Here is a 26729-nt window from a genome sequence, read left to right as displayed (position 1 = left end):
TGGCCTCAACAATCCTCGGGCTGTTGACTTCATACCCCATTGGACAAATGCAGAACTTGCTCGATTTCATGTGCTGAATGTACGACATCTGCTTAGACACACTACGAGGCAAAGGTCCATAAATGCGCATAGACTCATCTTTGTCGTGCCAATGTTTGAGAAGCAAAGGGCGAACTCTTCCATGCATGTTTCCAGCAAAGAAAGCGAGGATTGGGCGTTTTGAAACCCTCATCCCACCACCAATGTTCCGAAGAGGCCTCCTGGGTCTTCTTATGGTGGTTTCCGCGAGGGATATATCTTTTCCAGCTTTAAAAATTCCTTCAGATAAATCAGCATTGCAGACCACTTTTATAGCATTCTGCACTAGCTCCTTGTGTGCCTTTAATGTATAAGGGCCCTATAAATACACAATAGCTTAAGTAAATAGAAAAGACTAGATAAGAAACAAAATAAGGTAGTAGTGTGAAGGGTGCATGATCGAAGGCCAAAAAAAGGGAATAACGAGAGGTAGCTTGAAGAGTAAGGATATGATAATTAACACAATTGGAACACTAGCTTTGATTTTAAAACGTTAAACCTTTTAACTTCACAGACTTCAACCCGCACCCGTCAATTGTTTTTAGATCCAGATCCGATGGGTCTCAGAAAATAAGACCCAGAATCATAAGGGCAGGTCCGGGTGGATCCAATAGGGTCCTGGACCCATGACCATCCCTACTACCAACCCACTAATCACTACTCAATTCCCCACTTTGCCGAACACTAATGCTTTTTGTAACACAGCGTTCTACCCTAATTAAACCACTAAAACGAATAATCATCAACGTTATGTTGAACACACCCATAATCATCAACTTCGCAGTTGGCTTGTTTACTAGCCATCAGAACATTTCAGAGCCATGCCACAGTACAATTTTTCAAAAGTACTGATAGTGAAAATAAAATTTAGAGTTAGTAAACGAATAATTACCCAATCATGACAAGCCACTAGAAAGTGATCGTATCCATGAGTGCGGTTCCAGAAAGGATACTTAACAGCCAATGAGTTCACATAGTCTCTTATGAAAATAGACAGAGGAGCCAAATCGTGTGAACCCTGTATATAAAGCGCTTGCTGAAGCTGACGAGCACTGTATGGCAGATAGAACAAATGAGCCTTTTCAGGATCCCTCGTAACAAACTGCCTGTTCCCTTCTAACAACTTCATAAACCATCCCTCCGATGCATAAATTCCACTAAGATGTGGTTGATGAAATATCGGTGGCTGTCCATCGGGATAAACATAAACTTTAAGAATGAGCTCCATCAATTCGTAACTCCTGCAGTAAGTGTAGCACAGTCAAAATAGAGTACAAATCATAAACAAATTAGCATAAAGGACGCCATAGCAGGATTCTCAAAATCACTTATGCTTAACAAGGATAATATATCCAAGGCAAAGCAGAAATACAAAAATTGATTTATTGACAAATGCACAAACCAAGCTTATTTACCAGAATAATTAACTAAAACTAACTCCGGGTTTTCTGTCCGCAGTAGAAGTCAGTAAAACAAATTCTTAAACTAATAAACAGAAGACGGCATCATTATATGAACTAAACGAGAAAAGATAGCTCAATCTTGTGTTAGTCCTAAATTTTTCAGAGAATCACATAAACTGCAGATAACTTTCGCTTCTCAAGACTTGCTAAGTTTTATCTCATGATTCGATTAAGAAAGAACTGGCTCACCCCCTAAACTCGCCCCAGAGTAATGATTCGCCAGTTAATTCGCTGTTTAAATTTGCGATTCGCTCAAAGACCCTAAAATAGCCCAAAACCGATCATAATTCTCGTCTTTCTATTCGCGATTCATAAGGAGATTAGTAAATCATTTGATGGTGACTCGCCCTTATACTTCAATCACTAAATGATACTACATATAATCAGCATTAGTTAGGTCAGGAAACTACTCTGAAAACTCAATAAGTAGTAGTTTCACATATACCATACAAGGAAATCAATTAGTACACGAGCGGAAAGAGGGCAACAGAACTCTGATTACGAAATGCTAACTAAGAATTTACCTTTTGAACATGGAGACATTCTTAAAGATAGGAGCATAGAGTTCAGAATCATTAGCAATTACTGGTGCATTCTTCAATTCCACTTTAGCATACCGAAGTGCCTCATTAGGTGGTAAGGACCACACATATCTCTACCAAAACAAAAAAAGGTTGCAAAGTCGGACATATTAATATTGCATTTTCCGTCTATCAAATTTATAAAGATAGCATTCTATCAATCAACAAATTTCATGTAGATGCTCAAAACTGGTAATACCTGCAAGGATGTTGGTGGAGTTTTAGGCGTAGGAGGAGGAACCAGAATTTGCAACTCATCTTCGTGCTTTCTCCTTCTTCTTCTCTTCCGCTCCACTGTGTATACTCCCTTGATTAGTCCACTTGAAGAATTCAAGGGAACAGGTGCAGAGATTTGGTGCAATGGCCAGTATTTTTCGTGTCTCAAACGTAATTGTAAAGAGTTACTGAAGTTCTTAGCATTTGAAACTCTGACTAATGGAGAGTGAAGCCATGTTGAAAGAGGAAAAGAAAGGAGACTAATTTGAAGAACAATACCAATTATTGTTAAAATGGCTAAACTGATAAACAGTTTCCTCCAATCAGATTTGTATATCAACAGTACAATCAAACGTTTAAGTGGTTTATTCATCTCATCCCCTATTAGTGCTTTACCTCTCAAATTCCCTGTCAGGAATGAAAATGCATATAATCGATAAACAAACCAATATATGTTTAAAATAATCTTAACAAATAAATCTATAAGTCAATCTATAGAATAATACATTACATTTCATACTCTAACGGCCCGTTTGGCAATCAGTACTAAATAATGGAAATGATAATGGAAAGTTAGTATAATTAATATATCTTGAAAAATTTAATGGTCATGCTTATTCTCCTTTAAGAATTTCATTTTCTTCACAAAATTCATTGCAATGCATTACCATCTGAACATGTGGTATTATGTTATAATGAAAAATTATAAACAAAAAATTTCTTTTTACGATCAAACTTTCATTACCATGGAAATGACATCTACATATCATGGAAATTTATGTACTATATAAATCATTCTCATTACCATTAATTAGTACCGTTAACCAAACAGACCGAAATATCACTAATTGGCTCCGACCTAGGTAGGTTTTAAAGGGTCGAATAACACAACCTTCCCCTTCTAATACAATCTATATACAGTGAAAATACAACAAAGTATCTAGAAGATAACACATATATGACCTGAATGTTTGCAAAATCATGATCTTCATATTTTGATGATTTTATCAAAGTAATTTGGCATACAATCATTATAATTTACACTACAGCTTTCTTTCCATACATACAGATATACATATGATCATATGAGTATATAAAACAGTATATTGATCATAATTCATCAAAACAAACTGAAAATTATGCAATATATGCAGTATTCATTTATACTCCTAACACCAAAAAAAAATAACTTTGTAGAAATTTGAAATGCTTCTATCCCCTGGCGGAAACCCAGATTAGAATAAACTTTTTCTTCATGCCCCAAAGGAGAAAGAATTAATTCCATGGATTTCACACAAAAAAAAAGACGCTAATTACTCTCATGAATTGAAGTAATAAAATTATGAATTATAATTATGACGATAATTCTATTACACAAATTAACAAAATAATTGAAAATCAATAACAAAAACAATAACCTAATTACTTACAGAAAGGGGGTATTTTAGAACAGAGTAAGCAGCCAATAATCAAGTTAACAGAGGAGGCGTAAAACTGAATTCAATATGTGAAAAATATACAGAAATTAAGGAAAAATGAAGAATTTGAGGAGAAATGATGGGAAAAAAAAGAGAAATAAAGAAATTCCACACGCGGAATTCAGGAGGGAAGAAACCCAGAATCCGCGGTTAACGGCTCCCCTACTATAAAGAGTAATGCTATTTTTCTTTTTTATTTTTTATTCAAAGTCTAATTTTATTTTATTATAAAAAAACTATCCAAGATTCACTAACTTTAGGTGATTAATTAATATGGGAAAAATGTTTTGCTGTATGGGATTTAGGATAATAAAGCTGTAACTAAATATGTAAATCGCTGTATTTTGGATGTAATATAATTTTCTTAGACTTGATCATTTTAGAAATTTTCACTAAGGAGAGAAAATTAAAATTTTGGAATAATATTTTAAAAATAAAATATAGTCATATGAGATCTTATTAATATAATTTTAATACATAGTTTTTACATAGTTTTTTACTATATAATTTTTATGATGTGTAATGTGTATTTAGAAATATTGATTTTTGATGCTTAAAAATTATTTTTAAACACATGCAAAAGTAAAGTAGAGAAAAGAAAGGAAGGAAAAGAAAAAGAAGGAAGGGAAAAGACGGTGAAGGGTATGGAAGGAGCCTATACCTTATTTGTTTAGAGAAAATTGAAGGGAAAAGGAAGTAAAATGAGTTTAAAACCTTTAAATTTTTTCACTTTATGAGATATTGTATTCTTGACAAAATGTGTTCATGTTTTACCTTCAAAACCTCTTATGACCTTTTTTGTTATTCAAATAAGGTATTCTTTATCCTTTTAAATTTGTACGCAACCACGAAAACTTCCTAAAAGGTTAGTTATCCTAAGATTGCTTCCTACCAAGCACGCTTAATTGTGAAGTTTTCAGTAAATGGGCTCCCTTGAAAAAAAGATGCATCTTGTTGATATGAGTAGTCTATCAATCTCTTTTAAAGCTAAATCTGAAGTATCACAGAATAACTGTAAATTATAATTTCAACATAAGAAAAATTACCGTAAAAAATACAAATTATCATTAATTTTACTATCATAGTACTAATTTTTAATTCACTTTAAATAACACCAACAATAAAATGGGATGCTCATTACTCACGATAGCAACCCCCACCAATCACCACACTCACAAACTAACACCATTCTATTTGATTGAACCCCGCCAAAAACTTCATAAACAATCATATGGATATAAGTTATGACTACAACTAACTAATAGAATTAGACCTGATGGCTGAAGCTTTAAAATATGTTAAATGAAAATTTTGAATTTAAAATTTATTTAGGTATTTTTTTTCTTAGCCTGATAAATTTATTTTTGAGCTTGTATGCAAATAAGACCCACACAAAAGAATCAAGTTAATATATTAGTTAATATTTTTCTAATTTTTTTGATGTGAGATAATATATGAGTTATTTTCTAAAATACTCACACAAATGAAGTGTTTACTGCACATAAATCCGATAAAATTTCATCCTAAATTCACCTGATTATAGGAGTAGTCCATCAAACTTATACGTGAGTCAAACTATCTCTAATTTTTCAATGTGAAATTACATATGTTATTTTTCCTATATAGCCTATCCTATGTTGATATTTCAAAAAAGATATATTAAATATTCTATGACCGAGTTGAGGGACTCTTTGGCCACAATTTTCTTTATAGTTATAAGTTATTGCCTTCCTTCCCTCTCCATACCCTAATTATAGTTTTCTATTAGTGAAACACAATGAATATGATAATGATGATGACTATATGACGGACTTCACCAAAATGTGTTAATTAATGAGTTAAATTGTTAAACCGTACCAAATTAAAAGAAAGAATGTGGGAGCTTGTGTATAGAATCATCAAAATGTTAATGATAGGATTATTAGCCTTGAGCCATAACATACGATATTAGGTCAATTTGGAACATTGCCGGTGCTGGCACTTATCAAGTGCACATGTAGCACATGGTTAGCTAGTAGTTAACAAATTATACCTGTAATATTATTCAACCCTCCTACACCAAATCAAATTTATAATGGATTTGTTGTTTTTAAATACAAAAATTGGCCACCAACCGCTTATTATTTGTATAACGGTTTCTAGCGTCCTTCGGACCTTAACAAGCAATTTGTTGTTCGCAATAGTCTTTTAGAAACTCTTTCCATGTCATCAAAAGGAATGAAACAAAAAATAATTGCCACTTTGATAAATGATTGTAGACTTGTAGGGTTGAGTGTTGACCGGTTTGGTAAGTGGACATTAATAACTCTTTATAATTTAAATGTTTAAGTCGGTTGTTATAAAAGTGTTTAGATAATTTGATATTTACTGGAGATATTGTGGATAAAAGCCAAAAACAAGCAAAAAAAACTACTAATGATAGTGTTTTTGTTTTGACTTTAAATAGTTTATAAATGTTTTTTTTTATTTATTTCGCCAATCGAAAAGTCCAAAAGACAAAAGCGAACTAAAAAAATCAATAAAAAGTCATTTGCTACATACCGGGCATTAGTTAGTACTTATGCAAATGAGTTAATGTCGCACCTAGATTTGATGACTCTATATGGGTAAAGAGTATTTTTGAGACATATGAACCTTTAGGTTGAATGATTCAGGGTGTTTGGCAAATGGCTAATAGCTGGTAGTTGATAGCTGATTTTAGTGGTTAATTTGACCAATTAATTTTACTAACTGGTTTGACCAGTTAATTTTAAACCCGCTGCTATAAGCAGCTTATTTAAAAACAGTTTATTCATAACAATAAACTGTTTCAACCAGCTAACTTATCAAACATTAGCATTAGCAAGTTTCACCATTCAATCCTCTAATTGTATCAAAATAAGCTAAAATTATCACTATTCTCTTAGATGTCTATTTTGGTAGTCAACTCTCATGTAATTGATATCCTCATAAACCTCGACTTAAATTGGACTCACTTCATATACTATGCCTCCTAAAAGGTCATATTTAATTGGTAGTAAATAAGTGGATTAATGATTTACTTTAAAACAGAATTGTTCACCGATTAATAAGAGTGAACAAGTAAATACATAATAATTTTTTTTGTTTTTTTTTTTCATTTTTTTCTCTTAACGAAATTTAATTTTTATTCGTTGTTAGCAATAATGAACAGAGCTTTAAAACTTATGACCAACTTTTCTCTTATTTGTTTTTAGAATTTGACTAGAGACTCGAACAAAAATAAAAAAATATTTTTAAAAGTGTTTATTTTTTAAATTTTGTATCAAGAAAAGTTTATATATTTCAAGTCTCACAAGAAGATCATCTTTATTGGTTGTCTTGTATATTTATTATCTTAAAGTAATCACTCATAGTATAAAATAATAACTTTTTATAGTCTTAAAATGGTCACTTTTAACATTTAAGTGATCATTTACCGTCTTAAAGTGATCAGTTAGAGAAATTGACTAATTATATAGGCTCGCCTTATGGTAAGATAATCTTATACAAGACTTGCTATTTCAAAAGTTCTACTTAATCACAAATTCTTGTATGAGGCAATTTCATTATTTGATGCGCCTTATACATGAGTTAAATAGCCCAATAAAATAAATTTTTAGCAAATAAATTTCTTATTTTATAGCAGTTTCACAATAATAACTCCTTTTTAATTTCTTCCGTTGCTTGTCCATTGGGTCACAATCACAATAGTGTGTTGGTGTCCATAAATTTCAGCCCATAAAAAAATATAGAGTAAAAAATAAAAATTATGTTTTAATAGGTTGAATGTGAAAGACATTTCTCCAAGAAACGGTCTTTCAGGAGACATATTGATAAATGTTACTCCACATTCAGCCAGGCCCATTTTGGTACCAAAGTCCAAACATTCCTCCAACGACATCGTTTGTAAGTGAAAACTCTGTCAAAGCAATACAGACTGCTAACACGTAGGGTCAAACATATTCAACCAATCATATTTTGCCAACTCATTGACATCTCATCATCCAAACCTAATTGACAATAAGACCCTTCACTCTTCAACGACCATAAGACATAATCAAAGGGCTAAACAGTAAAATCACATACCAGAGTACTAAACTTACCTGTTCCTCTTCATTACTCTCCTAAAGATTTCCTTTTCCATATTCAGAAATTAAAAAAAAAAAAACAAATTAATTAAATCATCAACAATTTCAGCAAATCGGCGGCAGATTTCAAGAAACAATTATCCTCGGATCTGATCATCGAAAACAAAGAAATCATTACACTTCACATTCATCAATATTCAATGTTTTCGGCGTGAATTTTGTTTTTTTCAGTTCATTTCTTTTGATCACTTAGATTTTTTGGGGGAAGAATTTTGGGTTTGGCGAAGAGTGAATTGAATTGTGTTCGGTTATGGCTGCTCCATTTTTCAATAGTCCTTTTCAACCTTATGTTTACCAGGTAATTCTCTTACTATCTTCCTATATTCTTCACTGATTTTAATATCTAATGCTTTTACTGAGTTAGGGTTTTGGTTGGGAATTGTTTGATGTTTTGATTTGATTGTTTGGAAATGAGGATTCAGGATAATGGTGAAAATATTGGCTGATTAGGTTTGATTTGTGTGCTGAAATGAAAGTGTTAAGGCCTCACACTAGTGGAGAACAAGAACAAGAACAAGAACAAAAATAAACAACAAAGAAAAAACAGAACAAATATCAATGGAGACAAAACACAATACAATATAATGAGGTATCTTGGTACCTCCCCTCAAACAATACATTAATGCAACGATACACTAATGAATAAACCTCAATCTTGAGAACAAGCTATCAAGACAAAGATCACCTTACAATGGAGATCACCCTCAATACTAATGTAAAGAAGTAGAGAAACTCTTTTGGTATTCACCCTAGCCTCCTCTCTGTGAATTAGCCCTTTTAGTTTTTATTCTAGCTTAGAACCTTCTAGAATCAGCAATAACTCGTAGACTTCATTGCAGCCCAAGAAAACATCAAAACGAAAAAATGAACTGTTGGCCTTCTAAACTGCTGCTCGAGCGAGCAAGCCCCACAGCTCGAACGAGCGCCTTGATCAGACATTCACTATCTGCTGCTGACTATGCTGCTCGAACGAGCCCAAGGGGTGCTCGAACAAGCAGCTGCTCCTGACCGTTCACTGCCTTCTGCAGTCTTATGCCTTGTTCGAGGCAATCCTCTCCTATGCCTTGCCTCGTTCAAGGCATGGTCCAACAACCATAGTGAAGCCTCTTCTTTTCTTGATCAAAGCCTCACTTGTTCTGCCCAAAGCATCCCATTTGCTTCACATTGAGAAGTGATCTAAACCTTAATTCTTCACAACCCAACACACCCACATCTTCTTTCTCCAATGTGCAAAACATGGCATGTGCGACGATAGTGATCAAACTTATCTCCATGACTAGGAGATTTGGCACTTCTACATCTGCAAATGGGAGTAGTATGTTGGGAGGCCTAATTTCGGTGTAAATGACAGTAGTGGTGGGCCGGTGGTAGAGATTGATTGGCAAATTGATAATAAGATAATTAACAGCGATAGTGCTTTTGTTAGTTCATAAATTAATATCTATTAAGTTTTAACTTGACTCGGTTTGGTTCGTAGGCCAAATCTATGAAAACATAAGGCGAGATTTGGGGTAGGATTTATGAATTGAACCTTACCATTGTAAAAACAAAGAGGTTATTTCAGATTGAATCATGATAGTAAATATTATATGCAATTTCCATAATTGAGAACGGCACATAAATAGTGCTAACTGAGCAATTGTTGGAATATTGTGGAATTGACTTGGGCTGCTAGGAGTAGTTTGGGTGCCAGGTTCCAGTTTGGATCTCGATGTGGAATCATAGTTTTTGACTCCAGGTTGTGGACTATCTGACTTGGGGCCTTGAGAGGATGCATCTGATGCTTATGATAATATTTGGTTTGTCATGGAATTATCAAGGAGAGCTATCTTTCCAATAGCAATATACATGTTGGCAGCTTGATATATCAGATTTAGCCATGTACGTTTTTTTGTTTGTTGATGTTTAAAGAGGGCTATATTTGTGCAGGTGCATGATATCTTAGTTCAAGCATTGATATTGGATCTCTTGATTTATTGATGTTAAAATGCAATCCATAAGTTAAAGCTAGTTATAGAAATTTTTAAAAACGAATTTAAGTTTGCACACTTAGCAAAAATCCCAACTGCTAACCCCATATACAAGAGAACATCTAATATAGTTATAAATTTTCCTTAAGCAGTATATGTGTTATGTTTTAATCATGTCCGGTGGGGATTGTTTCAATAGTCTATGAAAACACCCGTTATAACCATTTTTCTTCCCAGTTTGACGGGTGCAGCTTCTTTGGATCTTATTGTTAAGTTTATGGAGTAATAAGCATTTTTGTTCGGTCACTCATGACTTTGTTGATTGCTATTGGCTATTTTTGTTTCCTCTGGTCTGTTGTGATTACACACAGTTCATTTTTGCAATTCTACATGCCTGATTTCTAGGTCAGAATTTTTTTTGGATTTACTTTCTTGATTTAAATGAACCTAGTTAGGCTTATATGTGCTGCTGTTTGTTTATAATTCATTGCTTAACAATATGCTACATCATACAGAGCCCCCAAGAAGCTGTCACACCTTTCCAGATTCTGGGTGGAGAAGCTCAGATAGTTCAGGTGTCACCAGATTCACCTTCTTATTTAGCATCTACTACTTCCTCCCTTTTTTTTACAAGGCTAAATTATGACTCTTTATAATGGTTTATTCATGATCAGATTATGCTGAAGCCACAAGAGAAGGTTATTGCAAGGCCTGGTATTTCTCTTCCATCTTTCTTGATTACTTGCATAGTTTGCAAACTCAAATTTTCCCTGTGTTCAGCATTTGCTATTCTTTCTTGGCTACTATGATTAGGATTTATACTGTTGAATTCTGTTTGTGGTCTTCTAAAAATGAGCATATTGGCATTCTTGTTCAGAGAGTCGCTAATCTATGCTTCAATTACACCTGATCTGTTTCGCTATGTATGATGTTTTTTGGCTTGGGTACTGTGCAAGTTGAATTTAAGGATTGGTGGAAAGATCAATTCGATGCTGATAGGGGTTTACCTCTTACTTTTAACTTTTTTTGTGTTAAATTAAGCTGAAACATGATAAAATTTGTTCAGGCAACCTATGGTTAATGTATACTTTGCATCATGGCTAGTTTGTTATAATAAAGTAGTTTGCATGTTACTGGTACCTGTAGAAAACATTTACCACTTTTGACTCACATTACAAACAAGAAATCTACGTTACTTGTTTAGATTTTTTTACTTTTAGACCTAGAGCTAGATAATATATTCTTCCAGTAGAAGTTGTTTGGAAAATAATGTTTGTAGTTTGCAGGGTCTATGTGCTATACTTCTGGATCCATTCAAATGGACAATGTTTATATCCCTGAACAAGAAGTCGGAATATGGCAGTGGATATTTGGGAAGACTGTGACTAGCATTGTTCTTCTCAATTCTGGCTCAAGTGATGGGTTTGTTGGAGTTGCTGCTCCTTCACTAGCTAGAATTCTACCGGTCGGTCAACTAGATTATGATATTTTGTTTCTTCTTTCTTTTATTTGGAAGAATCTGCAACTTTTGTTGCTTATGGAATTGTATACTTCTTTGTGTTACAGATTGATCTCGCAGTGTTTGGTGGAGAACTTCGATGCCAGGTAGATCTGATGTTTCTTCTCTAGTTCTTGCATTCTGTCTGTTTAGTGGATGCATTCAAGTATCATTTAATTCCTTGTCACATGATTGTTCTGATTACTGTGCGCACTTTCATGATTGTTTGTAGCCAGATGCATTTTTGTGCTCCGTAAATGATGTCAAAGTTACTAATACAACTACTGATCAGAGGGCACGTAATGCTGTTGTTGGTGCAGAGGTTTGTTCTTTGCAATTTGCATCACTTAGTTTTTCTCAGCAGTAACTGAAAATTTCTGAAAGCATTTGATTTGTTCTCTAATTTATTTATATCTGATATATATTTTTGCTTCTGAAGGCTTTTTTGCGGCAGAATCTGACTGGACAAGGACTTGCATTCATTATCGGGAGTGGATCTGGTATGTGTTCTCCGTAATTTGTGGTTCCAGTGGTTGCCTCTTTTTTATCACTTTTATTTTTAAACAACGTAATGTTAGGTAGTGTACATATGCACTCACTCAATCACCCAATATGTCTTAGATAATGTATAGCTTGGAGCTTTTGTTGGTTCTAGGATGCTGCTGATCGTTGGCTTGTTTTTTTTTTATCATTCCAGAAGTATTGCGCAGAGGCCCTAGAAATTTTGGTTATAGAATTACTTGCACGCAATCTAATTTTTTGATATTTTGTTTAAAGACAAATAAAATGATATTTAGACTAAAAACTAGTAGGCTTATTAAGTAGGGTATTATTATTAGTTATTACCTTGATTCTATCCGCTTCATGACAAGACTTAATTTGCTCATCTTGTCGTCGACTTTACAATAGTACTATAGTAGTAACTATGACTATAGTATTGTGTTGCATGAATTTCCTATATTTATCAGATAAAAGTTATTGTACCTCTTTGCATATTTGATTCGTCTTTTTATTTTGTTACATTTGAAATATTTCATTTATCAAATATAAGCATGCTGTATCCTCGGACTTGAGTTGCCATGATTTGTTGTCCAAGTATTGGCTTTTACCGTATTTATAAATGCGGAAACATTCGTATGCTCAGTCTTTGGACTACATTGGATTGAATCAGAAGGGCTCTTTATACTTTTTCGTATCATGATGCATTAGTTAGTTGTGATGTTTCATGTTAAAGGTCAATTCGATATAGCCTCTTTGTTATAACTGCATTGAGTCTACAGTCGACATACATCCAATTCTCCCATCCTCTTGCTCTCTCTCTCTCATTTTTTTGGGGTGTATAGAGGACTACAAAAGCAGTGTTGTACGTAAGATTTAATCCCAGGTCACTAAAATCCTTACCCCTATCTCAAGCATTATGGCGTACCTACTAATCTAGTTGACATCCACTTTCATTCATGGAATAAGGAGTTAAGAGAGGATATAGAGCTATCGACTGTGGATGTTAATATAATTCCTAACTCACAATGTGAAGTGCAACATATAACTTCATCCTATAGTTGAGCGAAACTAATGGATACCTTCTTTATCTCCTTTAATTTGCTCCCAAATCCTATATAGTAATGTCCCACTTTGCACACTTTTCTCGTTTGGTAATGATTATCACAATTCTCTTTTAGTCTCATCCTCATATTCATTCTATTTGTTAGTCTCATTCACTCATTTTTCTTCAACCCACTTGTTATCTGTCTCATTCACAATTACTAATTAGAATTTACACATCATTCAAGAGGTGCTAATTGAATAGGACGGAGAGTAGTTGCTTGGTTTCTCTTTGATATAGATTGTATATTGTGACTGTACTCGTGTCTCCTTCATCGATACTAAACTATGAGTTGATAATTTTGGGGGCAGGTGATGATAACTGGTTTGTAGGTCTTTTGAATCATCATGGATTTGGCATATTGGCATATACAATTTGTTTTGGATGGTTATGATTTGACATTATAATCCAGATAGGGGATGGTATTTATGTGGTGGTAATGTATAACGAGTGATGAGGGTTGATGAAGAAGCCGGAAATGAGTTGAAGTAAAAGACAGAAGAGAGTTTCATAGTTAGAGGAGAGTAGGGGGAGAAGAAAATGTGAGGAAATTGGATCATCTATACTTTTCTGTCATTGAACCCCTTGCAAAAGCTTGATAATTATCCTTTATTCCTGTTTTTTAGTTATCAATTAAGGAAAGTCACCATCCTCTTCTCATCATCTTCATATAGCTATGCCAGTTCATGAGAGGATTTAAATGGTCTTCTATCTGTTTATTTAGTACATGAATTTTAACAATTGTTGACTTATTTTTGCTATTATATCGATATCCATTCCCAGTCCTAAGAAGCACTTGGATTTTTTGCTTAATGAGTTAGGTTTACTTTGTAGCATTGCTTCACCAATCTCTTCTCTACAGTTGTGCAGAAAAACCTGGAGGTCGGGGAAGTGCTTGCCGTTGATGCTGCTTGCATTGTTGCCGTGACAAACAGCATCAATGTTGATATCAAATATAATGGTCCGATGAGAAGGGGTGTCTTTGGGGTTAGTGACTTCTGTATTTTCTGGTTTAGCTTGGATGTTCTGGAATCTGGATTACGTCTAACGTGTTTTGGTTTTCTAATGCTCTTTTACTCACGTCATGTTATTATGTTCATTATCGTCTACTGGGAATTACTGCTAATATTTTTTTGTGTTTTGTATGAGAAAATGGCTTGCATGTATTTGCTAAAATCTACCTAAAGTATGAGGCGTAGATTTAGGAACTATTATTGTGAAATTATAGGCGGATAGTCTTGATTTTTCATAGCATGATAAGTTTACTGATGGATAGCCACGGTGGTTGTGATATTGCAGGCGGATAACCTAGTAACTGCTGTTCTTACGGGGCCAGGGATTGTCTTTATCCAGAGCTTGCCGTTCCATAGACTTTCGCAGCGTGTAGCAAGGTAAATCATCTTTCACTTCTTAGTGAGAAATTTCATAAACCAATTGTTTGTGTTGTGATAACAAAACGAAAGTTTTTCTTGGCAGGGCGGTTACAGCACCGAACATGAGAGAAAACCCGAAGTTCTTTATCCAGTTAGTCATATTCTTTTTTCTGGCGTATGTGGTTATTGTATCGTCGTTGTTATTGACTGATGTATAACATTACATAGGCAAGGGTGTTATCTTCCCAACTGAATGTTCCCTCTCTCTCCCGGTCTCCCCGCAGTTATACAGATTAATGGGTAGATTTAGGATAGTATAGAGGTTTTGTCCCAGATTTTGTTATCAGTGAAATTCTGTCTGACTTGTACCATGAGAAATTACAATGTTCAAAATCCAGTTTACAACTCCACTATGTCAATAATTTCATTCCAACAATATGGGATAACGAAAGCTATAAAAGTATTTATATATTTTGAAATTTATGAATTTGCTAAATTTGTTTCACTAACCAAAAAGGCAAAATTAATCAAACAAAAAAACAGCAAAAAAAGAAAAGGAAAATTTACCTAAAAATCAAAAATATTAAAAACTAGAAATTAAAAACAAAAAATAGATTTCTTTTGTAATTTTTTAAAATTTTTTTGACCCAATTTATGAATTTGCTAAATCTGTAAAGGCAAAATCAATTAAACAAAAAAAAAAAAAGGAAAATTTACCTAAATTCAACCTTTTATTGATTTTCTTACAATAATTCTAACTTTTGATTAATTGTGAATAATTCGAATATTAGGATTACTTACCCCAGAATATTGATACTCAAATGGTGATCGATTTTTATAAGTTAAATTGCCACACGAAAAAGAAAAATAAAATTAAAAATCAAAAATATAAAAAATTAGAAGTTAAAATCAAAAAATAAACTTACTCGATTTGTAATTTTTTAAAATTTTTTAAAATATTTTTCGATTTTTTTATAATTTAATTTTGTATTTAGTTTTTTAATTTTTTAAGCAAAATGTTTATTATATAGGTAAGAGGTTACCTTGTTGCATTCTTAGCAAGCATCCCTTATAGTTGAGATTATTCATGGTTAATCAAAAGTTGAGATTATTGTAGGAAAATCAGTAAAATGTTTGATTATTCTAAGTAATTTTTCCCAAACAAATTCAAAGATAATAACTTTTTGGTTGGTTTTTAATTTTTTTAGTTGGTAAAAATCCAAAAAAGCATCAAGTAAATTATTCTTGGTAGCTAATGCGAATGACATACATAACTACCTAATTTTAAACCCGTTGCTTGGAACATCTTATTCAAAATTAATTGATACATAACAAGTTATTTCAATCAACTGATTTACCAAACACGAGCACTAAATGATTTGACCACCAGCACTTTATTTGTGCCAAAATAAATTAAAATTGTCCAAAAAAATACCTCCTATTTCAATGGTTTTAGGCTTATTGATCAATGTTTCTTCTAATAACAGTTAATATTCAATATTTGATTTTAACAAATATTTTTCTAAATAGTTAACTTATTTAACTTGCTTACAATCAACACTTTCAACCCATAAAAGACCAAAATTAAAAACTAACATGCACAACCATGAGCCAAACAACCCAATTTTTTGTCAATAAACGAGTGTATTGAACGTAGAACTTGTAGATCTTTCCTATTATGTCCTGTTTTATACATTAATTTATTGAAGATAAAATATATTAATATTAGATTTTGTTAAATTATTTTTAATATAAAAAAAAATTTATATAATTTTCAAAAAATTTAATGATATGTGTTTAGAGATATTAATACCCAAAATATGAACATGTAATAAGTAAAGTGAACAAACAATCAATAATATGAAATAAAGAAAATATTAATTTAATAGTGTTGAATTTTACCAAAAATAATTATATTTATAAATTATGATTATACACTAATTAAATTCTTAGTAAAATAAACTTTTAAATAAAACAATTAATTTCAAGAAATTAATAAGTCAATTTGTTTATAAGATGCATTTTGGTAAAATTGACGTTACTCTTAGATATTTTTCTTTGGAAATTATAACCGAAAATAAATTTCTCATACTTAAAACTTTGTAATTAGAAAAAATTTAAAATTTAAACTTTAAACTGCCTTTTAATCTTAACTTTTTTTTCTTCACAAATTACGCATGTTCAATCACATCGCTAAAATCCTTTTAATAACTTTTCACATTTGCGGTTTTTGTGGATGTTGTGCAAACAGCTGATAGCTAATAGCCGGTGGCTGCTAGCTGATTTTATTAACTGGTTTGACCAACTGATTTTGAATCTGCTGCTACAAACAGCTTGTTCAAAAACAACCTATTCGTATCACTAAACTGTTTCAACTTGCTAATTCACCAAACACTTAACATTAGCTGGTTTGACCACCAAACCCTTTATTTATATTAAAATAAGCTAAAATTGCTCGATAAACTAATTTGGCAAACACTCCATTGTCAGTTTTGGTCCTCTTACTCGGAATCAATTGCATTTCCATTAGTTTCATTTAGATTTTCACACCTAACGAGTAATATTTTAATCTTTAATATCTCTAATTATTCTTAATTAAAAATTATAATAAATTGATACTATAATTTTTATATTAAGACAAATCAAACAAGATCTTTAACTTATAAATTAAGAATAAATTAAGAGCGTTAAGAAAATAGTGCAAAAAATAAATTGGACTAATGGGTAGAATAGGATATAGGCCTGTTCAAAGAAACCCGAACCCACGTCTTAAATGGCGGCTTAAGAAACAAAAAAAAAAGCAGGTAATTGAGAGACCGTCTCTCAAAGTCTACATTCTTATTTTCTCTAGTTTGCAATAATTAGGCTATTTAGCCTATATATATATATATGTGTGTGTGTGTGTGTCTCGGTGAGACCGTCTCTCACAACAATTTGTGAAAAAAATTATAAGTTATTGGTCGGGTCATGCCCCACAAAAAATTTAATCAGATACTTGATAACACGTTTATAATAGAGAAAATTTTTAAAAAATTGGTAAAATTTTCTGCAACATTGCCAAACCGGATGATTTTTTGTAAACATAATATTCTTATAATCCAAGTATAAAGCACGTGCCACGGTGAGACTATTCGTTACAAAGATTAGGTTGAGGGACTATTATTTATTTATAATTGATTCATTATTATATTTTATTTTGTTAGAAAGAAAACATCAAAATTTTAAAATTAATTGCGGTGTATTATAAGTTCAAAAGTGCAAAAGATTATAAATTGATTTCTTTTAATGGACATTTTATAACAATTGCAAGTATAAAATATGAAATTCTTCGAAAAAAAGTAGTCGTATAGGAAGGAGAGGTACTGATTATGAACTCATCATTACCAACGTTCAAACTAATCAAGTTTTGCGAATTTCGATTTGTAATTGATGCTTTGTACATTTTTGTGGTTTGGTTTGTATGTTGGATGTTATATTTGTGGTTAAATTCAAAAAGAAATTAATTAATCTGTTTTTTTTTTCAGGATTTGCAAACAGTAATTTCCTGTTAAATTATTTTTTGAATAATTTGCAAACTCAATTTGTGTGACAAAACTAAAGTTTTAAAGGATTTCCTTTACAATCTTTTAAGGTTAGGCAGGGAGATTGAAAGCCCATTAAATTATGGACTATTTTTTCCGATTTTTATACTTTATCCAGTATACTAATTTAATTTTAAATATCTTTACTTAATATATAATCTCGTGCAATGTACAGAGTCATTATTATTATTATTATTATTATTATTATTATTATTATATATTAATTTTTCTTTTTTCTAGTAGTGTTTGACTTTTAAAACATAATAATTTATGTTATATGATAGAATAAAATCAATTTTAGTTTAATAAATATAGCCATAAACCATTTTGATCATTCTAAGTGGCAAATCTTTGTAAGAAATCTTTTAGTTAATTGTATGATACTTAGTTCAATAAATATTGTAATTTAACAATTTGATGATTTCATGTGGCAAATCGAATGATTTTCCAATACTTTTAGTTAATTATGTGATTTATGCCGTAAAATAACTTTAATTAACTAATTTGATTATTCCACCCAGACCCTAATTCTAAGCGGGACATTGGTATGATGATATATCATATTTAGTTTAATAAATATAGCAATTAAATATTTTCATTATTTCATATGGTTAATTTTTGTAAGGATGCCACATGAAAATTTTCAAATCTTTTTAGTTGTTTTATGATTGTGCATCCTCAAATATTATAAGTAAATTAATATAAATAAAATTTACATTGAAAATGAATCCAACAAATTCTCACTTGAATGTATTTTGACATCTTGATTGAAATTAATAATAATTGCTCTTAATTGAGGAGAGTAATAACTACTATAGTAGTCTCTTCCATTCAATAAGTGTCTTATTTTTTTATTGGTTGAAGTCTCTCTAAATGTCTCATTTTTATTTTGCATATGTTAACTTTACTAATTTATTTTTATTAAACTTAACTTTTTTACACCTTTACACTTACTAACTCCACTTTACGCCTATAAAAATTTAAAAACTCTACTCTTTTCTCCTACACATGTGGTCCCATTTGACCACCTAAAAAATGGTGAAAAGTCAAACGGAACACTCAGGGAGAATAAGAGAGAGTATAATATGTACTTTTTTATCAAGATTTGCAGAAATTGTGTGTGCTTTTTATTTACGTATATTTGTAAATGATAATTACTACTATTAATCGGAAACAACTTCACTATTATCGGTTATTATCAAGTGTACAATGGTAACGTTGCATATATTCGATCCCCTAAAGCTAAATCTCACTTTAAATAGGAGCCACTTAATATCATCGGGACAATAAAATATAGTTGTTGAGATGGAATAACCCAATGTTAGCTTTAAGTGAGACTTGTAATATACACAGAGAAACTCTAACTTTATTAATTGTGTTTGGTTGTTTTTCTGTATGAAATTTTAAGAGAATTTAATTGAACAGCATCTATTTTCTGCAATTTCAGACAATCAAGATGTTTTTTGGTGCCAAAGGGTAAGAAGCATCGCCATACATATGGATTCGTCAAGATCAAATGTATCTTATACAAGTATATGATTGTTGCAGTATTATTATAGTAGTATGACTTACATTTTTCATTAATTTTTATTCCAGTATGGAGCTTCAGAAAGGGATGATGAATTTGGTAGTACTTCCTTTTTTTTTTTAATCGCATTCAAGACAATTTAACACTATTTATCAATGTCATTTAATTTCATATTGTCGTTAATCTATAGGCTGAAATATAATCATGTGGGATCTTGTTAGAATCGTTCAATGTGAATCTTATTGATTTTTAGTTTCTATAATTTTTTAATGTGTATAATTAGAAATATTAACGATTGAATTAATACATTAGGGCGTGTAAAAGTGTTCTTGGGAGGTGCAAATAAAAAATAAAAGAAGGTGCATATAATAAGGAAAATATTTCTTTATGTGATTAGATTTTCCATTCCTTAATTCTAGGTAGGGGTAGATTTATTATTGGGCCCCTGATCATGTGCCCTGAGGCAAATTTTTAAAATTAATTTAAAATTGACAAATTCTTAATTAAAACCGCCTCATGGTGAGACGGTCTTAATTTGGACCGACCTAAATTAATTTAATTAAAAAAACTAAAAAAAGCTAAAATATAATTTAAAGGTTAAAATTTAATTAACGGGAAAGAAACTAACGGTAAAATTTTAAAAAAGACGGAAGGTGGAGATTAAAAGAAACCGCCTAACTCCAACCTTTTTGCTTGGTTTATCAAAGTAAGCTTGCTGATCTGGTTATTATTACTTGTTTGGGAAGTCATAAAAGTCAATTCTAAAATTTGGTCAATCCTCTTTAAAATAGCGGAGCGTAAAATGAAAGCCCATGACCTGTGATTTAAAATTCAATCTGCCTCTCCCACTTTCTAAAACCCTATTTTCATCTTTTAGTTTCTCTCTCTTTAATTGCTGTGTTCTCTCAATCGTTGCTGTCCCTCCTCGATCCACCGTTGTTGTTGGTGTTCATCGCTCAAAAGCTTTTCGTGCTTGCTTTTCAGGTATGCTCCATCTTTTACTTTCTATTTCTCTATCGCTTATATACAATTGTCGTTGACGCGCGATTAGTCGCTCTTGCTTTTATACATCTTGTTTCTGTAAAGGGATCCTTGAAATTGTTCAAAAGATTGCATTTTCTATTCGGTTCATCCAAAGTTACGTCATAAAGCTTATCGCAGAAGCATTTGCTCAGCTCAACAAATAATAAATTTTAGGATTTGTAATTATAGAATTGAAAATCTCAATGTTTCCAAACAAATTTTAGGATTTGTAATTATAGAATTGAAAATTCTAAAATTTCCAAGCAATAAATTTGAATTTGAAATTCACAATTTAGAAATTCAAAATTGAATTCTAAGTTTTCAATTCCAATTCTTGGTTCCCAATGCTAATCTACCGCTAATATGCTAATAATGCTATCATTAGTTCATTACTGTACATGAAAATCAGAATACACGCTCCAATTTACCTCCAATTCCCATTGAAAAACTGTACAACTTCCCAAATTAAATTTATTTCCTTTTTTTTTCTACTATTGACGTTCATCCTCTGAAAAATACTCATCTTCTCCAAAATTATATTTCTCTAATTTACTTTATTTTTTCTATCATTGAGAAGAACTTAAGAAATAGCCATAACTTGTAAACTAGTAACGGTACTGTTCTTCTCTTCTCTATGATTTTATCTTACTTTTTTTTCTTGTTTGTAAAATTACTGAATTTTGAGATGGGAAATTGATGGGGAAATTGTTTCATGCGAGATTGATGAGGGGTACTAGGTACAACGAAATTCAGAAAATGTTTGGGTAAATTTCATGCGAAATTGTTTCATGAAATGGTGAAATTATTTGGGGAAAATATATTTCATGCCAAATTCAGATATTATTTTGGGGGAAAGTTGTTTCATGCCAAATTGTTTGGGAATTGAGGGTACAGTGAAACGGAGAAATTGTTTGGACAAAGTTAATTTCATGCCAATTCAAAAATTATTTGTGGGAAATTGTTTCATGCCAAATTGTTTGGGAATTGGGGGTATAATGGATGAAAAAGGTTGTAATGCTTGTTGGTTTAAATTAAAAATAATTGTTTGGGGAAATTGTTTGTTGGTTAAATTATTTTTATAAATTTATCATTGAAAAAATAATAGTAAGGCTATTAAAAGTAATATTATTGATAAATTTGTATAAATTTTAATTGCTTCATATCAGGTTGTTAACTCTGTTTTTTATTCTTGATTGAAAATTTGTTGTTGTGGGTGATTAATTTTATTCATTTATATTATGGCACATATTCATTTTTAGAGGGCCCATATATTTACTTTCTGCTCGTGGCCTCTAAAATGTCGGAGACGACCCTGTCACATACTAATAAAAATTGTGAATCGTTTTCCACATGATCTTGTTTTGTTAGGCATAATCGTAGGCTTTATTAGATTTTGAGATTTTCACACAGTAATAAAAAAAGTAAAGAAATTCATGCTTTTTGTACAGATGACAATTCTTAACAGTATAATACAGGAAACGATTTTGCTGTTCAATTTTTTCTATCACCAAATTACTCTTTCTTTACTTTTTTTAATGTTTTCTGTACAATTTTTTCTATCACCAAAACACGCTTTTTGTACAGATAACAATTCTTTACAGTATAATACAGGTCACAATTCCGATCCTGAGATGACATCACTACTTAATCTAGTTTCCATCGATAAAGATGACGAGGATGAAAAGATCAAAAAATTGGTCGAAACATCTTCTTTGATCTTTTGCAATAGTCACACTCGTCATGACTTAGGGCGAGGTTTTGGAAGAAGTAGGAAAACACCTCCAGTAAGCTATGTCTGTCGTAGGTGTAATATTCCTGGTGAGTGGTCGTCTGTTTATACCTATCAATTGCTTGCTAATTCGCTATTCAAATTCGTTATTCGCTCAAGTTTTCCAAGAATAGCCCAATACCGACTATAATTTGCTTTTCTCGATTCCCGAGGAGATTAACAAATCATGTGACACTTATACTTATCATAATTAGAGGTGTGCAATGGGCCCCGGGCCCATCAGGCCTCCGGGCCCTGCCCTTTATTAGATGGGCTTTTAACGGATTGGCCTTAAATGGTCCGGATTTTAAAGGGTTAGCTTTTACTATATACGGAGCGGGCTTAAAACGGACCATAAAATAGTCCCCTGTTTAAAACCTGTTTGTTTTTAAGACCCGGCCCGTAACCGCCCATTGCACAAGTCTAATCATAATTATGGCTGTATTCGACATTGTTGGTAATACTCTATTGTTTTTGTGATTCTCATTCAGGTCATTATATTAAACACTGCCCAACAAATGGAGACCCGAATTATGACATTAAGAAAGTGATACTTCCTACTGGTATTCCAAAGTCGATGCTTTTGTCTACAAAAGATGGCCCGTACACACTTCCGACTGGCTCTGCGGTTGTTGTGAAGCCTAATGAGTATGTTTACTTTTTAGTTCACAATTGTTTTACAATTAGAACACAGATTGTTGAGCTGACGTGGAAATTTGACACAGGGATGTCTTTGACAAGGAAATGGAAGGTATATCTTCTTCGGGTTCTAATCGAAATCTTCCACCAGAACTCCATTGTCCACTCTGCAAAAAAGTTATGCAAGATGCGGTCATATCCAGCAAGTGCTGTTTTGAGAGCTTCTGCGACAAATGTAAGTTTATTTTAAACCCTGAACTGCTTCAATGTGATTGATCAATTTGTGGTATTTATAATTCAAAGTTATATTTAGTTCATTACTATGGATGCATATGATGCATATAAACCCCTAGAAATTTCAAATTGGCAGTTTTGTTGTGTTCTTAATGAGGTTATTCATCATTTTATGAAAAGTTGAAAATGGTTTGATGAACTATAAAGCTAATCATCAAATATTAGATTTGTACCTCCTAGGATTTTTCTTTGCACCTACACTACCCTCGCTGCCGGTTTGGTGGTCGGTAATAAATAATGCGAATGGTAATGAAAAGTAAGTGTAAATTTAATTAGAAATTCTCTGGACAATATTTATTGGTTTTTATTGCTTGTTGTCCTTCAAATGAATCTCATTTTTTCATAAAATTCATTCCATTGCGTCACCATTTAAAAATGTAGTATTAGGTGATAACTGAAAATTGTGGAAAAAAAAGTTTTCTATGATCAAAGTTTCATTACCACGTGAATGACATGATACATTTCATGAGAATTTACACAAGTCATCCCGATTACCATGTTTTAGTACTATCAACCGAACGGACGTCGGTGCGTGTAATGGTTTGGTTCATATTTTGTGATTTATAACTAGTTCATAAGCTAAGGCATGCTAGAGATGTGACAATGTTTCATACTATGGCTGTAGTTGGCTCTTTAACGCTATGTTGAGGTGATTGATAATTTGTTATGGATAGTGTGCTTGTATTTTTATTGGTTTTGGAATACTTTTTATGCTGAACAATTTTCCCTAATTTTACTCCTTATAGTTGTAAATTTTCTCATTTGGTTTTGATCATTAATCAGGTATCAGAGATCATATTATCTCAAAATCAATGTGTGTCTGTGGGGAAAGAAATGTACTTGCAGATAATCTTCTTCCAAATAAAACTCTGCGGGATACAATCAAGCGCTTCTTAGAGTCTGGTACCAGCAGCTCAGATAATGGAGGAAGTACTGTTCATCAAGCTCGACCTAGGATCACATCGTCTACCCAATCGGTCGCATCACTAAAGCTACCTTCACTTACCGAACAAACCTCAAATGTTTCTCATGCTCCACAGAAGCAGAATGTGGCTCCACAGCCGCAAGCACAACCACTACTTGCTGCTGAAGGAAAGATCAGGGAAGTTCAAGATGTAACTGAAGTTAAACATGGATCTGTCACAATGAAGAAACCTGTTGAGGAAGAATTGCAGCAAACAGTGACTAATGTCAAAACAGGTAAATGACTTCTTTTTTTAGATAAATAGCGTATTTTTTTATTGATAAAAATACATATGAAACAATAGACCCAAATGCCGGAATAAAAAATCTCATAGGGAAAATTACATTATAAGGGAAAAATCCCATATACCAAAGAAGTTTACATAAAATATTTGAGCACACCTAAAAACAGGTTAATGACTTGGATGACAACTTCTAGTAGATTTGTTATTTGGATGATATTGAAGGAAAGGAAGGAGAGGGGGGCGAGGGAGATTATTGAGTTTTTCTTCTAAATCTTTTTAATGTTGAACGGATTTTTTTAGTACAAAATTTAAGGGACTTGACACTTCCCTTTTGGTATCCAAATGAGGGAAAAAATGTCAACCAATCATTTCCCTCACCTTCCTTAGTTCCTTTCCATCCATTTCCTTTCGTCCAAACATCATGTTAATCTGGAAATCGTTTGTTACTTGTATTTCACTTAGTCGTTACGTCCTGTGTTTGTTGTCGCTATGTAATTTTTGTTTATTTGGGGTGTAGGGTGGAATAGCTTTCGTATTTTTCCCAAATATCTTGTTCCTTTAGTCCTTAGTCCTGACGAATTTCTTTTTCGTATCTTTCAGGAAAGAAAAATATGCCGCTGCATACAAATGGTACATTTTCTTTTGATCTATTTGTCGATGTAAAAATTTTTTTTAGGAGATGCTTATGAGGGGGTTATTAATGGCAGCTGCAGAGATGCAATGGATGGATTTACAACATGGTATGAATGGACATATGGGCCTTCCTCTCTTCAACCCTTACTGGCCCAGAATGCAACTTGCAACGGATAGTTTCACGCGCCCCTTTGGTGGTTATATGCCATATAACATGGGCTACGGTCTAGGGCCTTCGGATATGCCTTTTGGCCATTATATTACTCCAGATTGTTATCTTGGTGCTCAAGGGTTTATGATTCCTCCTCATCAAAGGTGTGTGTTTTGAGTTTTGACATTTTATGTTCGATGTGGATTGTGATTGGATTTATTTGCTGATCGGAATTGTTTGTTCTACAGCAGCGATTCTCCAATGAATTATTATGATTATGGAAGCGAAACAAGAAGCAATGCCTGTGTTCCGCCTGAGAAGTCTCAACTCGTACGTCGTTTGTATTATCATTTTTGTTCTCTCTGGCTTTGTAATTTTAATTTTACTACAACATTTATTTGCTTATTTGCTACTCCTACTTTGCAACAGAACACTTCATTTTATATATACTTGATTGTTATTTTTGTATGGAATCTGGTTAATTGGGTTGCTCTTGTGATCTTCTCCAGTGCTACTGTGGATAGTTTCTAAGATTTGGTTGGGTTTTTTTGTTAGGGAGGGGTGGTATATTTGGGATAATCCTACATTTAATATGGTGATGTCAAGTTTTTGGATTTTTCACGTGGTGAACTAATTTGCGTGGTGACTCTATGTTCCTAACTTTTCCACTAGGCGACAAAAGCTTAAGCTTCTTATTAATGTTACGTTATTATTATCAATCATTAATGACTATTTTAATCAAACGTCCCAATTATTTTTAAGGGACACTTACGAAAGTACATTCGAAACATGTATTTAATATTTTGTCTACCATATGAAAAGTTAAGAGCTCAGGGTTACATTCTGGATTCAATAAATATTCGTTAACCATGTGAAAAAGTCAAAAACTAAAGATTATTATGTGGAATTTTCATTTTTTTCATATTTATCTTAAATCTAGATGGAAAATTGATGTTCATAATCTATTTTTTTCTTGTCTCAAAATAAACTCTTATTATTGATTAATTTAAGATAATTTTCTATCTCTTTGGATGTAAGGATTCTCAAGCTACTTTGGATTAAGAAACATTTCATATTATATTAAACTAACCTTCTTTGAGAAGATAAAAAATGTGTGGATTATTAATAGAAGAAAACTGTAATAGTATGAATTATTTTGAATTGGTAAGTAGTAGTGTTAAATTTGAGACAATGGACAAAAATTTAGTTTATTAATATCAATTTTTTCTATTGAAGATTGAAGAGGGATCACAACTTTATTTCAATGATGAATTGTGTTACTTAGCTTGTTGCCATATTTTGGAGAGTGAAATTAAAATTAAACAATTGTCATATAAATAAATTGTTGAGTTACATTTACGGTTCGTTTGGTTAGTGGTAATGAAAATGATTTATAGTATAAAATTTCATCAAAAGTTCTATATCATTTTCATAGTAATAAAACCTTGATCACAAAAATATTTTTTTTGTTTATAAATTTTCATTACCACCTAATA

General features: G+C 32.2%; 3 protein-coding genes across 5 annotated transcripts; 2 read left to right on the top strand and 1 right to left on the bottom strand.

Moving 5' to 3' along the window:
• Positions 1–5: 5 nt before the first annotated feature.
• On the bottom strand, positions 6–7717 carry LOC130800934 (probable glycosyltransferase At5g03795). The gene is made up of 7 exons (XM_057664681.1): positions 7661–7717; positions 3769–3832; positions 2322–2746; positions 2066–2196; positions 971–1319; positions 84–397; positions 6–27 (listed from the first exon to the last, which is right to left on the bottom strand). The coding sequence occupies exons 1-7, from the start codon at positions 7715–7717 to the stop codon at positions 6–8; spliced, it is 1362 nt and encodes a 453-aa protein (XP_057520664.1).
• A 197-nt stretch (positions 7718–7914) lies between these two features.
• On the top strand, positions 7915–14821 carry LOC130801237 (uncharacterized). The gene is made up of 10 exons (XM_057665033.1): positions 7915–8262; positions 10450–10509; positions 10609–10648; positions 11221–11399; positions 11501–11539; positions 11665–11754; positions 11872–11932; positions 13898–14022; positions 14335–14426; positions 14512–14821. The coding sequence occupies exons 1-10, from the start codon at positions 8215–8217 to the stop codon at positions 14624–14626; spliced, it is 849 nt and encodes a 282-aa protein (XP_057521016.1). The 5' UTR covers positions 7915–8214; the 3' UTR covers positions 14627–14821.
• A 5493-nt stretch (positions 14822–20314) lies between these two features.
• LOC130801236 (E3 ubiquitin ligase PQT3-like) lies at positions 20315–26494 on the top strand. 3 transcript variants are annotated; one of them, XM_057665031.1, is made up of 8 exons: positions 20315–20501; positions 22152–22358; positions 22800–22956; positions 23034–23182; positions 24025–24441; positions 25050–25079; positions 25157–25397; positions 25485–26494. In XM_057665031.1, exons 1-8 carry the CDS (start codon positions 20330–20332, stop codon positions 25762–25764), a joined length of 1653 nt encoding a protein of 550 aa, XP_057521014.1. In that variant the 5' UTR covers positions 20315–20329; the 3' UTR covers positions 25765–26494. The 3 variants fall into 3 exon arrangements, with proteins under 3 accessions (XP_057521014.1, XP_057521015.1, XP_057521013.1); XM_057665032.1 differs by having other exon boundaries at positions 25163–25397; positions 25482–26493; XM_057665030.1 differs by having other exon boundaries at positions 25482–26491.
• Positions 26495–26729: the final 235 nt, after the last annotated feature.

Source organism: Amaranthus tricolor, chromosome 15 (genome assembly GCF_026212465.1).
Source record: "Amaranthus tricolor cultivar Red isolate AtriRed21 chromosome 15, ASM2621246v1, whole genome shotgun sequence".
Taxonomy (NCBI): domain Eukaryota; kingdom Viridiplantae; phylum Streptophyta; class Magnoliopsida; order Caryophyllales; family Amaranthaceae; genus Amaranthus; species Amaranthus tricolor.
The sequence above is the reverse complement of the archived record's forward strand: the minus strand, read 5'-3'. Positions and strand labels throughout refer to the sequence as shown.